At 36.1% G+C, this 17355-nt stretch overlaps 3 protein-coding genes across 3 annotated transcripts in view; all 3 read left to right on the top strand.

The window, feature by feature from the left end:
• LOC131316207 (disease resistance protein RPM1-like) overlaps positions 1-17355 on the top strand; it is an 81666-nt gene that overhangs the window by 45697 nt on the left and 18614 nt on the right. The window contains exon 2 of the mRNA XM_058345512.1: positions 7226-7291. The gene's annotated coding sequence lies outside the window, so the exon portion shown is untranslated. The remainder of the gene's footprint in view (positions 1-7225; positions 7292-17355) is intronic.
• LOC131316213 (disease resistance protein RPM1-like) overlaps positions 1-17355 on the top strand; it is a 63344-nt gene that overhangs the window by 43582 nt on the left and 2407 nt on the right. The gene's annotated exons all lie outside the window — the stretch shown is intronic.
• Positions 5390-13673, top strand: LOC131317140 (inactive protein kinase SELMODRAFT_444075-like). Its single transcript, XM_058346711.1, has 7 exons — positions 5390-5470; positions 7226-7291; positions 7373-7435; positions 7522-7550; positions 12370-12469; positions 13173-13272; positions 13444-13673. The coding sequence occupies exons 1-7, from the start codon at positions 5390-5392 to the stop codon at positions 13671-13673; spliced, it is 669 nt and encodes a 222-aa protein (XP_058202694.1).

Below are 17355 nucleotides of genomic sequence, written 5' to 3'. Positions count from 1 at the left end.
TTTCGTTTGCAAATCATGTGTTCTGATTCTTTTGTCTCAAAACCTTCTGGTTGCACCATATATACGGTTTCTTCACTGTCACCATTAAGAAACGCAGTCTTTACATCCATTTGGTGAAGCTCCAAATCATAATGAGCTACAAGTGCCATAAAAATCCTGAGAGAGTCTTTCGATGATACCGGAGAGAAAGTCTCTTTATAGCCAATGCCTTCCTTTTTAAGTAAAGCCTTTAGTGACAAGACGTGCCTTATATCTTTCGATATTGTCCTTTGAATTCCGCTTGGTTTTAAATATCCATTTACAACCAATGGGTTTGACACCTATAGGCAATTCGACAAGATCCCATACGTCATTGTCACTTATAGACTTTAACTCATCCAATACGGTATTCATCCATTTTAGGCAGTTAACACTTTGTTTGGCTTGACTGAAAGATATGGGGTCATCCTCCAATCCTATATCAAACTTATGTTCTTAGAGATAAACAATATAATCACTTGAAATCGCTGATCTCCTCTCCCTATTGGATCTCCTTGGCACTTCCAATTGATCAGTTTTTTGGGATTCTTCCGTATTAGTAGGAGACAACTCAGGAATAGTCTGGTGGTTTGCATCTGCATCCTGTACTAAACCAGGTGTGACCACATCATCAGTCTCAACGTGAATCATAGGAATCTCAATATATTCCTTCTCGATCAAATTCAAAATTCCTGCGTTGTTGTGCACTCCCACTACTTTCAATATTCTCAATAAATTTGGCATTATCCGTCTCAATTATGGTATTTGTGGAAGGGCAATAAAACTTGAAACCCCTTGATCTTTCTGAGTATCCAAAAAAATAGCAGCTAACAGTTCTTGAGTCCAATTTTCTTTCGTTAGGCCTATAAGGCCTAGCCTCAGTTGGATAACACCAGACATGAAAATGCCTAAGACTAGGTTTCTTTCCAGTCCACAACTCGTACGGGATTTTAGCTACTGCTTTACTGGGTACTCGATTAAGGATATAAACTGCAGTTTTTAAGACTTCTCTCCACAGGGAATCTAGTAAAGAAGAATTAGACATCATACTTCTAACCATATCCGTAAAGGTTCAATTTCGTCTCTCAGATACACCATTTTGACGTGGTGTCCCCGGCATGGTGTATTGAGGTACGATGCCACATTCTTCCAATTATCTCGCAAAAGGCCCTGTACGTCGTTCGCCTGATCTGTCATATCTATCGTAGTATTCACCACCACGATCAGAACTAACAACCTTAATTTCTTATTAAGTTGATTTTCAACTTCTGCTTTATAGGCCTTAAATACGTCCAGTGCCTGTGATTTTTCATTTATCAAATATAGATACCCATAACGAGATTAGTCATTTGTAAAAATGATAAAATATTGTTGACCATTCCAAGAAGCCGTAGGGAATGGACCATAGATATTGGTATGTATCACTTCTAAAACGTCTAAACTCCTTTTGGCATCAAATTTCCTTATGTATGTTTGCTTCCCCTTTATACACTCAAGATAGATTTTGAAATCTGAAAAATCAAGGGGATCAAAAATTCCACTTGACACAAGCCTTTCAATTCTCTCTCTTGAGCTATGTCCCAAATGCTTGTGCCACAATACAGAGGAGTTCTCATTAATTAATTTTCACTTCGCACCATATTTGTCAACATGCAAAGTTTCATTAAACTTTAAGTGAGAGGCATCCAAGTCTAATCTGTATAGACTATTAACTAGAGATCCAGTACCAATAATATTTGAATTTTGGAAAAGACTGAAACCTCCGTTTCCAAATGAACAAGTACAACCAAATTTGTCCAAACAGGAAACAGAAATCAAATTCTATCTACATGACAGCATGTAAACGATCTCATCCAAATCCAAATAAAAAACAGATTCTAATTTAAGTCTATAGCCTCCAATTGCCTCAACACGAACTTTATTGCTGTCTCCCATATAAATGAACCTTTCGCCATCACTGGGTGTTCGACTCTTTAACTTGCATAGACACACTTATGTGGATAGTTTCACCCGTATCTATCCACCGAGTGTTGGGTGGTACTTTAGCTAAATTAAATTCACAGCAAGCAAAACTGAATTGATTACCTTTCTTTGCGAGCCACTTGTGTATTTGGGACAATCTTTCTTCACATGACCAAAAGCTCTTTCGCAAAAGAAACAGGGAACACTTTTATCTTGAATCTATTGCACAGTTGTCTGTGAATTCCCAGCATCTACAATCCCCTTAACCTTAGGGTTTAATTTTTCTTAATTTCTTAGTGCCCGAATAGCCATGAGAATGAATTGTAATATGCCCTTTTCATTTTTTATTTTTTTTAAAAATTGGAACCCGTAAGAACTGGAATGTTATTCTAATTGGCAAATATAGAAGATGCATTCACTACAACATCATAAAAGAAAAGCTCAGAGTTTACAAATATCCAACTACTTTAATGCAATGATAAAAATAAGAGAACCTAATTATAATTATCATGCAAAATTTGCTCTAATTGTGGGGGCAAACAATTAGATAAATAAAATGAAATTTGATATTTGTGTCATTAATGGTGGGCCCTTTCGAGAAATCTAACGTATCAAAAGCCTTCCTTTGAGCCGACTATTGAATGCATAGGCAAATTCTAGAATTATATTATTCAAAAATCAACTACCTTATACCGTTTAAAATCCGGCCAAATAATAATCTTCCTTTGGGCCGATCACTACCCGCATGGATCTAAACGTAACTTTATGTAATCCAAAACTCTTATCTTCAAATTCAAGAAAATCTCCATGAGACCACTTTGGTGGTATATCACTTTAATTTTCCCAAATCCTAAATATGGATTACAAAATAATCTTTATGCCCCAGTTCCAATTATTTTGGTTACTTTATCGAATCTAGTTCACTTTAATGACCATGAAACATCTCAATAGCAACAGTAATAATTTTACCAACCAACCAATACGTCAAAGACAAATCCCGTGGTTGATTTCCAGCAGGCATGCAGCACATGCTTATTTGAAAAGGGGAAAAAAAAAAAAAGTTTCGGTTGATTCGAGTAATAAACAATAAACAATAAAATACATTAACTCTTATTGTTGATTCGAGTAATAAACAATAAAATACATGCTTATTTGTGTCTAAATTTAGTTTGATTATCATGTCCAGCATAGATATTACCAATATAATAATACCCAACATGATCACCAGTATTTGTCCAAACATAAAACCGAAGTGTTCGAACATGACGGTGCTTTGGAAAAACTTAAACAAACCCATTTACATGTCACGGCCAAATCTGTGATTTCTACTCATCACTTAATCGGTGACGTTACAATCAGAGAGTAGAAAATAATATACAGATTGAACTAGATCCATGCATGGATCACCGAGAGAAAATTTTATATTTCCCTCGATAATCTTACAAGACGCTCTGATACCACTTGTAGGATTTCATAAGAAATCCTAAACCCAAAAACTCATGTCAAACCATTGAAGAAAATAATACCGGATGCGTACCTGTCACCATGGAGGATGAAAAACCTTAGTGTGTGGTTATTCGTCTTTCGCCTCCAAAATTCTTCTCTTAATCTTGACCTTAGTCTCACACACATTGGGATGGTGTGAGAAAAAATGCTAGGGTTAGAGTGGGGACCTTGATTACTTATTTATAAGCACTGGTTCCATCATAGCCCATCATAATAGATGTAATCATATTGGGCCCTTTAATTTATCTCTACATATAAAATAAGCATGCACCATTTAACACACGTAATATGACCCAAATATGTGCTAATAAAGACGTGTCCATTACCCAGGTCACATTAATTGAACAATCACAACCTTATGGGTAATACCGACATCACTCAAGCCTTATTCGACAACATACAATGTTTAATTTTATGATCTGTGTAGGCCTACCAACAGAAAATTGCTAACAATAACTACTACAAAATGGTATAAAGATCACGGTCCAAAAACTAAAAAGATTTCACTTTTTGTAAAAGTGAAATAAAATGTTATGGACTATAGTTTTAATCTCAGTTATACAAAAAAACTGAGATGGAAAGATTTTTTAATCTCAGTAATCTAAAAAGTGAGATTATAACTTGAATAATAGATCTCATTCTCAAAAAATTGAGATTATATATGAAAGAATATATCTCGTTTCGAAAAAAACTGAGATGAAAAGATTTTTTAATCTCAATAATCTAAAAGGAGATTGTAACTTAAAGAATATATTTCGTTTTTTAAAATTTGAGATTGTATATGAAAGAATATATCTCATTTCGGAAAAACTGAAATAAAAAATAAACCTTTAATCTCAATCATCTAGAAACTGAGATCGTAAGTTAGAGAATACATCACTTTTTTTTTTAGACTTGAGATAAAAGCTCTTATATAGGAAAAGTTGAAAGTCGCTTATCCCTTAATCGACTCCCCGTGCAATACCCCTAAATAAATGTCACTCTCAACCATTCTACAAAAAAATATTTCGTCAAAAAATGGGGTACTTTCGGCGATCGCCAAATGGGTACCTTTGGTGACAAAATTTATGAAGATTGCGTTTCGTCGCCAAATGTATTTCGAGTATAACACTATGCTCAAAACTCCATTAATTGAGATAATTTAAATTGGGTTTGAACAATAACACAAAGGGCTACAACTTTCATGTTTATCAAAATTTCTAATTTTAATATTTAAAGGTTCAAAATGATGTTCGAAATATATTTTAATGTTAAACGCATATGTTATATATTAAATATTTCAATTATATATTGAAAAGTGTGTGTGGTGCAGTTGGTTGAAGCTTCTATCCAAAACTCAAGAGACTTAGGTACAAAACCCAATAGGATAAATAAAGTGGGATTTTTTCCTTTAGTAAAACGCCACTTTTAATCTCGATTTTTTCAAAAACTGAGATTATCACTCTATAAACAACCATGGTTTTATAATCAAACTGAAATGTTAAGCTATTAAAGGTCACGGTTTTGTCATTTTTACTCACAGTTTTATGTTTTTAGTCACGATTTTAATAAGTTTTAATCATGGTTTTTATCCTGTGGTTAAAAGATAGGGATTTTTAGTTACATCTTGATAGACCACGGTTTTGAATGCGAGATTAAAAGTGAAAGATCACACCAGATGACCGAGGTCTTTATCTATTTTTGTAGTAGTGATATGTAATAAAAAAGTTTGTTCTAAAATGGTAATGAATAAAAAATAGGGACAGAGAGTTGCCTTTCTAGTTCGCACAAAGGCTATGTGAAATGGCTCTGAAAGGGGCTGTAGGAATTAGTCTGAGGTGTGTACAATTTGGCTCGGGACAACCTGCATTACCAAAAAAAACATGCCCATTATCAAAATGCAGGATGCAAGAACAAACTCCATATGGTGGTGGGTGCGAATATTCGGGGAGAGAAATTTTGGAGGAAAAAATTATGGAGAACAAATGAAGAATTGATTGGAATGGTATGACTAGTGACCTACTGCTATGAAAGTAACATATTTTGGCTGACCACACAAAAAAGTGGTTGTAATAGTTTTATGTAAGGAAAATGGCAGTATGGTTTAATGAGGAGAAGGACTCTGTGTCCAAGCCTTCCCTCCATTTTTTTTAACGAGATTGGCTTATTCACGGAGGAGCCATGAATAAGTAATTTGCCGAGATGCACAATTTCAACTATCCGTTTCGGCATTGGACGGTCAGGATTTTAAAATAACTCTTTGCTGGAATAGTTTAACTCTTCGTGCATGTGAAGAGTTTTTTTAAAATCCGAACCGTCCAATACACTTTGGACGGGCGCGATTCACCTCTGTAAACCATTATTCATGGAAAACTCCGTGAAATAGTTTTTCCCTTTTCCAATTTGCAGTGTGCTTTCCTCATATATTTCGAAAGGTATATGTAGCTTGTGCATTCCAACCACACAAGTCATGGTTTTTTTTTTCCGGGGTTAAGGATGTCTAAGCCAGCTTACGCGCACCTCTATTAATCTCCTCACCGGTCCATCAAAGAAAGACCATCCATGTCGAAACTAGGAAATACATAGAAAATTACTTTATTATGGTTTGACTCCGAGAATCAATTGCACAAGTCGTAGCTTGGTGGGTCGTCAAGGTCATTACGTCCTACTCAGTATTCCCTTTTTAGTCCTTCACTTGATATTTATTGTCTTTTTACTTTGCGCGGAATTGTTTGCTTTCTAGAGGGGTATATTCGGAAGTTAAGTAATTGCCTTGGTTGAACTTTCTTAGAACATCGCCATGTGAACGTTGTGATCCTTTTAGTGCCTTTTTTCTTTGTTGTTGATTGGCTCTACTGGCTGACATAAAGTGTCGATTCTGCTTGTACAGCGTGTGTTGTGTCTTGATAGACGTAATTCGGTAGCCATTTGATGTAAAATGTACTCCCTCCGTCACATGATTTCTTATCTCTATAGCTTTTGCTAGATTTCATTGCAAGTGTCGTTGGGCCGTCGAAATGATATGTGATTCCCTAGTCGTTCAAAAAAAAAAAAGAACCGACTCTTCAATGGACCTCGTCCATGTGTTTATAGGACGCGGTTCTGAAAAATACATACACAGTACCCTTGCTATATATAGTCTATAGATCTCATCCCCTGCTGCTTCATCGTCTTCATCCATCATGCTATTGCTTCCCCTTCATTAATTTGGAACCATAACAAGCTGCAATTCTCTGGTATGCATCTTCTATGGATCTCTGCTTCCTTTCATAATATTTTCGGCCAAAATTTCAATGCCTGGCATAACTACTGAGTTCTCTTGTGATGAAATTATATTTGTAATCGTCAAGTTTGCCTAAATACCAAGTTCTCTTGTTAATTATGCTGGTTTCGATAATTTTTGCCATTTTGTAAAGTTTTTTTTTTTTTTGGTAACTCAACCATTTCAACACACGCTAACAAATGATATCTGAGTGAATCGATAAAGTTACAATTTGTTATATAAAATAAAGGACATCTATTGAACAGTTTATTTGACATATAGAAAATGTTCGCATGTCAATAGATATCATATACTGCTGACCACATGAGAAATTGTTTTTGAAAGGACTAAAATTAAAGTAGAATTTGTTTATGAAAGGACTAAAGTAGACTTGGCTGTGCACTTCTCACAAAAGGAAATCCAAAGACCCAAACATGCTGTACCATTCCTTTCTTATCTTCAATTATCACCACATACTTGATCATTTGCTTTTTTCAGGTACACATTTGCGAATTGGGTCTCGTTTCTCTCTCTTCATTCTTCGGAAAATCTCTCATAACAGAGGTAAATTGATCATCTTCCCTCCTGCTAGCTGCTCTTTCTTTTATGTGTACGTTTATCTACTTGTGTCTATATATGATACAGTACTGTATGCATATCTTTGTTTTTCAACTCAAGCAGTCATCAAATCTTTCAATTCGATTCCACGTACTGCATGCTGTGATTACTGATTAGTGTTCTTTAATTCCGTTGGATTCGAGGAAAAAATCCACTATTATTTTTTTTATATCCAGGGAGCCTTGGATTGCTTTTGCGCACCTCGGTGAGTAGAATCCGTGGACTAATTCTACTGTTTACTAGTGGGAACCAATTAAATATGGGATTGTAATTTTGGCACTCCAAAAATTGATGGAGATGCTCCAAAACTGAACTGTATTGATACACAAAACGACGTCGTTTTGGAGCCCCTCTATCAATTTTTGGAATGCTAAAATCAATTTCCTTAAATATGGGACAAACACCATGTATGGATTTGCCCGCAAGAGTTAATAGCATCTTCGTGGTTTACAGACTAGGAATCAACGGCAGCTCCAGGATTTCGGTCCAGTAATGACAAAATCGTGCAAAAAATTTTTGCAATGCAAAACTCTAGATTCAATACAAATTTTTGTTTCATTAAAAATAAATTGAGCCTGATTTATTTTGTTTTGTTGTCATATACTACATATTTACTCATAGATTTAATTAGATTTTCACTTACATTGGCTATGCACAAATAATCCAGAGCAACAATATCAAATAAAAAAATCAAATTATATTAAAAGAAATATACTCTTTTAATCCAATGGGTTCGCATGAACCCCTCAAATACTAATAAAGTTGCCCATGCTTGTGTTATATGATCATAGCGAAGATTTTGAAGTATTCGTTGTAAAAATAAAGGAAAAGTAGGAATAATATTTGTTACTCACGTGAAAGAAGAATTGTACTCCATCTGTTACATTTTTTTTTGCACCGCTCTAAGTTTTAGCTAGGTTCTTAAACAGTCAAACTTATTTGAGTTGGGCTTATTTTGTTTTGTTGGGCTATAATACTTTGTGTCTAAATTTAGTTTAACTTTAATATTTTAACATTACACGAGTACCTCAGCGCCGACAATACTACGAAAAATTTAATTTATATAAAAATAAATAAATAATTTCAATGCATTTTGTGAACCCAAAGGGTTTGAAGCAAATCCTCTGGGCTACTAGTGTAGCCGCCCCTGCTGAGAATTATGATGAAGTAAACCATAAGTTCCAACCATTGACCACCATGCCAACTATTCGTAACCCAACGATTAGGTTTGTTCATGGCGAATAAGACTGAAATGGTACCCGGTACACATCGTGTATATATATATATATATATATATATATATATATATATATACTTATACTACTTTTTTTAAATGCATGAAGATGTTTCCTTCTTTTTGCTTTTCATAAAGGGAAAATTTCAAAAAAGCCCCTGAACTTTCTGACAACTTGCAAAAAAACACCTGAACTTTCACTATTAACAAAAAAACACCTAAACTTTGCATTCCGTTAGCAATTAAACCCCTGTCGTCCAATTCCGTCAATTTTTAACGGATGGAGCTAACGGAAGGCGTTAACTTTTTACATTCAAAAATTACTTTTAACTCTTTCTTTTTTTTATTGGTAAATAAATATGCCATAAAGTTCTTTTTTTTTTCTTACTATTTATCAAAAATTACTTTAACTCTATTTTTTACTATTTACAAAAATAACTTTAACCACCATCTTTTTTGTTACTTTCAAATTGTACCTTTCCCCTTCTCTCTCTCTCTCTCTCTCTCTCTCTCTCTCTCTCTCTCTCTCTCTCTCTCTCTCTCTCTCTCTCTCTTCTCTCTCTCTCTCTCTCTCTCTCTCTCTCTCTCTCTCTCTCTCTCTCTCTCTCTCTCTCTCTCTCTCTCTCTCTCTCTCTCTCTCTCTCTCCCTTTTTTTTTTTTAGAACTTTAACCCCACTCCACCAATCAACTACCAAAGCTTTAGCTCTAATTTTAGAAATTCGAAATTACTCTTTTTTTTAGCATTCTTGTTTTTTATATTTTTTACTTCCAAAATTACTTTTAACTCTTTATTTTTAGTAGTAAATAAATATGAAATAAAGTTTTTTTCTTACTATTTATCAAAAATTACTTTAACTCTAATCTTTACTATTTATAATAATAACTTTAACCCATTTTTACTATTTATTGCATATTTATTTATGACTAAAAAAAAGAATGAGTTAAAAATAATTTTTGGAAGTAAAAGTACTAAAAAAAAGAAAAGGTTACAAAGAGGAGGTTAAAAGAACTTTTGAATTTCTGAAATTGTGGCTAAGGCTTTGGCGGTTGGTTGTGGGGTTAATTGGTGGTGTGGAGTTGATTCTAATAAGCAAAAAAAGGGGGGGGCGGGGGGGAGGTGAAATTTGAAAATAAAAAATATGGTTAAAGTAATTTTTGATAAATAGTAAGAAAAAAAAAGAATTTTATTGTATATTTATTTACCAATAAAAAAAAGAAAGAGTTAAAAGTAATTTTTGAATTAAAAAGTAAAAAAAAATAAAAAGTTAACGCCTTCCGTTAGCTCCATCCGTTAAAAATTGACGGAATTGGACGGCAGGGGTTTAATTGCTAACGGAATGCAAAGTTTAGGTGTTTTTTTGTTAATAGTGAAAGTTCAGGTGTTTTTTTGCAAGTTGTCAGAAAGTTCAGGGGCTTTTTTGAAATTTTCCCTTTCATAAATACCCCTAACTCTTGCAATTAATACCAGTCCTATCCTGCACCTCTTCTTCCCAATGACACAATACAACGGCTCCAACCAAAACCATACAACCTAACGACGCACCATTTTCCAACAGCTCCCAATAAGCACCCCTTCAATCCTTCTTTACAATGGTTCGCCTTGGGAAAATCGAATTCCCCCTCACGTTTATCTTTAGATTCCTCGCTACCAACATTACATTTCAAAAAAAACCCTGCAGATTAACGCTAGAAACACCTCTGAGCATCTCCCTTCATCTTTCAAGCGCTTCAACAGTCACCAAACACAACCACCACCCCGTCTTCCTTTGACTTTTACTCCATCTTCATCTCCGACCTTCAATTGGATTTCAGACTGCTACTCAGACCTCGTCCTAGCGACAATCGTCGAAGAAGAGCCCAGTTTCTGTTGCCTACAATATTTAATTGCATAGTAAGTTCAATCTTTTCCATCCTCCTTTCCCCCATCTCCATAGATTGTATCCCTTAAAAAAAATGAATTATTGATGTTATGCATACCAATTGTTCGATAGGGTTTCTGAAAATCGTTGATGTTACGGACACCAATTGTTCATGTTACGCACACCAATTGTTCAATAGAATTTTTGAATTGATGAAGTTATGCACACCAATTGTTCGATGGAATTACTCAACATTTTTTGGTGTTGGATTAATGGCTTTCTTTTCCCTTGGGGCGGAGTTACCACAATCTAGACAGTTCTAGGTCCAATACGTTTTTTGGGTTTGAATTCATGTCAAGCAAGCCCGATTCTATTGCCCCAAATTTGTAACATGTACCCATGTATTAATTCTGGTTTTAACTTTATTTGACTGTTCCTACCTTGTTTTTTTGTCCACCGTCCCGTTCTTAGGAGTGGATTTTTATTCTTGAAAAGTGAGTACCAATGTTGGGATGTTGGGTAAAGCATGTTGCTATCTAAATCTTCTTCTTCTTTCACTTTAATGGTGTACACCAACTGTTTAATCAATGTCACAACTCACGCCCACCAACATAACCCCCGTTTTCAAATGTTTAACTTGACTCAATCCATAATTACCTTGCTATGGTCCAGATAAAATATACATTGAGGGGAATATAATATCAAATGTTATCCTCCGGTCATAAAGTCAGTATCTCTTAATTAGATAAAATTGATAGTGAGAAGTGATTATTAATTTTTTTTGAAACAATCACTTTTTGCTTCTCAAGAAGTGCTTAAAGTAGATAATATACGATACGCACACATGAGTATTGAGTACTACAATGAACACATGTGTACTTGTAGGGAATTTGGGCGGAATGATGAACATTGTCAACTGTGAATTTTTTTTAGGGATAGCTGCCTGAAGTTGATGTTTTCATCCACCAGAAAGTAGAGATGTATGTTGTGAATGTTCACATGTCCATTTGGAGTATGGAACTAAGGAAGGATTATCTTCTTATTTAGGGAAACAAATAAGACCCAACACTTATTCGTGAATTGTAAACAAGTAACCATTCCAAGGTCTTGGTTCTTTCTAGAAAGCCTTCACATATTGTGGAAAGGAACATTTTCCTGACTGCCTCTTGAACACTTGTAGGTGGAGTTTATGGTTCACAAATTCTATTCGGCACTTCATGGTTATCTATTTTGGTGTGTGTGCATGTGCATGAGTTTGTTGGAAGTTAGTGTTATGAGATACTTCTGAGTACTTGTAGGCCAAAGCTTGATACCATACTATTTCCTGGTTGTTTTGTTTCTGCCAATGGATATCTTAGATGACATGTTGGCTGGTGAAGGATGGATTGTGTAGGATTAATTGGAATATGGAGAGAGTGATTACTATCCATTGCTTTAAAATGGGCACAGGCTTTATCTGCATGACATGAGAGAAGTAGTTGTACGTGCTGTTGTTCCCGTGGATGAAGAAGGCAATACGGTTGTAAGTCCTTATAACCACATGTAGAAAGTCTACACACATATACAATCTGTGCACAGATTGTGCACAGATTTCATTGTGGGGCCCACCACGGGTCCTACACAAATCATCTGAGCCGTTCATTAAATGTAAAATATTTTTTCAAGGGTCCCCGTAAAAAATAATTTCAATCCGATATCTATAGGTGCTCGATCCAATCATATAACTTTTCATTATCCGGAAATCTGAATGAAAAGATAGATGGTTCGATGAAGCACCTATAGGTATTGGATTGAGCTTATTTTTTACGGAAACCCTTGAAAAAATGTTTTACATTTAATGAACGGCTCGGATGATTTGTATGGAACCTGTGGTGGGCCCCACAACAAAATCTGTGCACAATCTGTGCACAGATTAATTGCTATGTGTGTAGCAAGACTGAACCACATATTGCTTCTCTTATTAACATGTGTAAGGGCGTACTGGATTCTTTGTTTTTTGGAGATACATGTGGCTTTTGTAAGAAATTTGGGGTAGCTTCTATTAAGTGACACCTGTGAAGATTTCAAAAAATTCTAAATAGTTGGGTCAATCTTTAAGACTCAGTACATGTGCATGTGCAGTAACTTGATCAGTTGTGTTACAATTTTTTTGTAATGATGTTACATTACAATAATTAACATTGCTGGAAATATGTGACATTTCCCCATTTCATGTGAAAGTTGGATTGAATAGATGCATAGAACTAGAATATGAGACATGAAATTTCAAATGACTTATTGAATGACACCTTTGAAACAAAACCTTGGTCATGCCACTGCTTGTATTAGTACCACACTAATTGGAGAAAAGTAACTTTAAACCAATGGGAAGGGAAGAACTTGAGGGAACAATTTGAGTTTATTGTTCCCATACCTACATGAGAGACAGAGTGAAAATGAGTTTATTTATTGGTATTTTGTAGGGCTCTGTTGTTCTAATATAACAAGGAACTTAATCATATTTGTTTCCCAGTGCAACTTTGGGAGAGTCTATGATTGTTATTAGTAAGGGGGATAAATAAAGGGAGAACATCATCTCTTGTCCCCCTCTCTTGAAGCCATGCACTAGAGGGAAATGACAAGATAGTATTAGTTTGCTTTGTCAAACGAATAGTTCAAATTTGTGTTAACCTCCAATTAATTAAAAGAGGTCCAATTAGCTTTTGTCAAATTTGTTTTAACTCTTAACCTCCAGTTAATTAAAAAAGGTCCAATTATACACTCCTTTTGGGCTGATCGAATTTATACTAACTCTACAAATGACTTGAAGGGCTCCATTGGCTACATACCTCCAGGTTAGTTTCTTCGTCAAGAAAGATTTTGGGGTGATCCGCATGAATGTTTTTTTCTTATCTCTACATTGTTTCTTTGTCCATAGAGCTACCAAATATATACATCCTCGCATGCAAAGTACTCATTAAGAAGATTCCTAGATAACTTTTTGCATTTGATGAAATTCAATGCAGAATATGGTATGGGAGAGAAACCATCGATGGCTGGAGATGTGTACAGTTACGGAATCACGTTGCTGGAGCTTTTAACTGGAAACAGCTCTAATCATGAGAGTTCCACAGCAGATTTAAGCTTGAAGAAATGGGTGCAAATGGCATTCGCAACCAATGTAGATCAAGTGTTGGATCCTGGTCTGGTGCCAATCAATTGTAGTGATGTTCAATCCATTACTTCAGAGTCATAGAGTGATTGCTCGATTGTAGTACTTGGTGTTGGTCTCGCTTACATTGTTGATTTACCAGACGGACGCATTAGCATGAGGGATGCTAGAGGGCAGTCCCATTCCTAAAATAGGCTATAGCAGGAATGCTTGATCTGTCCATCAATATTTATATTAAGTGCTTGTGCTTTAGGTATCTGTGTTCGACTTCTACAAATTCAGAGCTCTTGTGTCATGGATCAGAATTGTTTTTTTTTACCCCAATTTTCATCTCCACTATGTATTATCAGTTGCCTAGATGTTTGCCGACACAAAAGCCAATGGCCAAGAACTTATATTTGGCCATAATATTATTACTTTCTTTTACACTAGATTCTCCTTCTAGAAGCCATATCTCATAATGCATCACAATGATTTTTGTGTAATTCTTTGGTACAATCGAGCTAGATAGCCCGTAACATGGAAGGACATATCCAAGAGGCACTCAATATCAGTTGAATCCTCCATAGCTCTTCTTGGTGTCCTTGGTGATCAATGTGTTTTTTACTACTGGCTTGGAGCTAGGATATACATTTCTCACAAGGTTGTTCCAACACTTATGTTCTTGACACTCTACTGAATGAGAAGCATAGGTTCAATGGATACCTAGGGCCAAAACGGTCTCAAAAAATGAAAAAAACACATACCTTTGTATTTCATGGTTTCTTGTACAACATGAGAAATAACTCGTGCAACGCACGTGCAAGATTACTAGTTTCTTTTAAATATACGAAGATGTTTCCTCCTTTTTACTTTCCACAAATGCCTCCAGCACTTGCAGCTAATACCAATCGTATCGTACCCTTCTTCCAACCGACACAATACAACTCAGGCCTAAAGTGTTTCCCACACTTTCATACTGTGACTCCCCGCAGAACCCATAAGAGGAGTTTCGCACTATTGGAAAGCGGCGTTTCCTTCTAGCGAAACGCTGCATGTAAACGTAAAAGAAAAGCCCTCTCTTCCTTTGCATCAATCAAGAGGAGAGGACAACGATTTTGTAAGAGAGCATTGCAACTTTCGGCCCTCTCTCTCTCTCTCCCCTTCTGTTCCTAACCATCAAGTTCTTCTAATCTTTTAGAAGAATCAAAATTGGGGTGAACTCAGGCCTGTTTTTAAAAGGAGAAGGGCAATAGAAGCATCGACGTCATGTGTTGTACGTACTTTCACCATAGAAGTTGCGACTCCATGGTACTCTTAATTAAGATGTTCCTTTAAGTTATTAAACCTGTTGAATGCCATTGTTATACACTATTAACTGCTTTAATTTTTTTTTTTTAAACGGCTTAACTGCTTTAATGTTGGTACATGTAAATCCCTTAAGTAGTGGTTTCACGCGTAAGATGTTTGTATAAACAGTTGGGGAGTTGTGAAAATTTCTCACTGGCTACAACTGATTTGTCTTCTTGTCTATTGAGGAAATTCAAAAATGAGACCCTTTTCCTCACCCTAAACCAATCCCCCCCCCCCTTTCCCCCCCCCCCCCCCCCCCCGTTCCCCCGCCCCCACCCCCCCACCCAATTGGTGATGTAATGCACACCAAAAGTTAGATGAAATTACTCAACAGTTTTTGGTGTTGGATTTGAGGGCTTTCTTTTCCCTTGGTGCAAAATTATCACAAATTAAATAGTTTTAGTCACAAGTTGTTTTGGGTTCGTGTGGAGCAGCCCTGACTCACGAAATTATCAAATTTAAAGGAAACTGCAGAAGTGAAAATGGAGTAAATGCTATAACCTAATGATTGAGTTCACATATTGAAAACCCTCCTAACCCAACCCCTTCCTTCGTAGAGCCATGTATTGTAAGTGATCCGAACCTGCCTGGAGCGAGCCCCACATTGAGGCAAGTGAAGTTGGTGAGCCGTATGATGGGCAACTATCTCGTGCGGTTCGGAGAGGACTTAGCTGTTAGTTTTTCCATCCCCTAGATTAACACTACCTGGGTAGTATTTGTCATCAACCAGCAATTAGGAGCCTAGGAAAAAAAATCGTCTTTGTTAACTAAATCAGCATATATGATGAGTGAAAGAATCCTATCCGGAAAGGATCGAGCAACTGTGGAAAAGTGCAAATCTTCATGGATTTTCATTTGCTAATGATTTCATTTACATTTTTATATTGGAGTTCTGTGTGGAGCAGCCCAATTGTAGCCGGATTCTGAGACCTAGTGGTGCACCTCTGCCATTTGTTCAAGTTTGTCTTTTTTCCTAATTGAATTAACCTGCCATTTTACGCCACATGTTCCCCTTCCCAAAACAAATGAGCTTAGCCAAGATCATTTTCATTAATTGGTATATTAGAACACTATGTTAATTATATATGGCAGACTACTATCTTAAGAGTGAGCAATATTGGCTCCACCAACATCTTTCCAGTATCTTATTTCTTCCTTTCCAGTTAGGCCATTTCCCCAGCCGACCGTAGGAAATTTCATCTTTGTACGATTTGTGGATCCAATTAATGCTTAAACATTGCCCCTATATTTACTTACTCCAGTCATCTTTAATTGTTTGATTTATGTATAGATGAACCCGTGTCCCATAATCGGAAGTATAGGAGGGACCTGTATGCTCGGTTGACTGCAGAAAAAAATATATAAACAAAATGTCTCCCATAAAAGAACATTGGAATCCACCACCCTAAACATAATAGCATGCATAGATAGTAATGGACAACGCTTTACTCCTAGTCACCATAGTAGGTATGGTAAAACCTTGAAAAAGACTGTTTGTCGCTTGTTTTTCTAGTTTACAACTAGATTTAAATTTCTCAGAGACATCTTTCATCTGTCATTTTATTGAGTAGTGAAGAGTAGTTCCAAACACAGTTGTTGTATGTTCCCCTACTGATCTTCTAGTATAATTTGAGGGAGGTTTTTTTAAAGTAATGAGTGGAGAGAGATAGTGAAAATTCAATGGATGTGCATGTTTGTTGGTTTGGGCAATTCCATAACTAACTCTATCAGCCAAGTAAATATAACAGCCCCGAAACTAATCAATTATGTTGCGTTGAGCAGGAAAATTGATGCAATGGCACTTGAAGCTGTAAGTTCTACTATCAACGGTACTTTGGTGCCATTGGTATCAGGTGAAGTGAAATTGTTGCGGAATATCCACAAAGAAGTTGCCAATATCAAAGCGGAGTTAGAAAGCATTATGTCATTTCCAAAAGATGAAGATTCAAGTGCAGAATTGGAGAAAGAAGGGGAAAAAAGTTGGGTAAAACAGGTAAGGGCAGTGGCTTACGAGATCGAGGACATCATGGACGAATACATACTTCACCTCGCAGAAAATCGGCAACGGCGTGGTTTCATCGGTTTCCTTCGCAAACTTGCTTTCTCGATCGCTAAACTCAAGCCAGGACATGATATCGCCTCTCAAATTCAAGAAATCAAACAGAATATTCATGAGGTAAAGGAGAGGGCTGATAGGTATCGTTCCAGTTCCTTAGAACGTAGGTCAACCAGTAAAGCAAAAGAGAAAGTACATGATGACCCCCGTGTTGCGTCCATTTTCATTGAGGAAGATGAAGTCGAGGGCATTGAGTCCACCCGAGAAGAACTAATTCAGAGATTGATAATTGGAGAATCAAACCGAACGGTCACTTCATTGGTAGGTATGGGAGGATGTGGCAAAACCTCTCTTGCCAAGACAGTTTTCGACAACAAA

This window comes from Rhododendron vialii, chromosome 2a (assembly GCF_030253575.1).
Source record: "Rhododendron vialii isolate Sample 1 chromosome 2a, ASM3025357v1".
Classification (NCBI taxonomy): Eukaryota; Viridiplantae; Streptophyta; class Magnoliopsida; order Ericales; family Ericaceae; genus Rhododendron; species Rhododendron vialii.
This window is presented reverse-complemented; position numbering and strand designations above follow the sequence as displayed.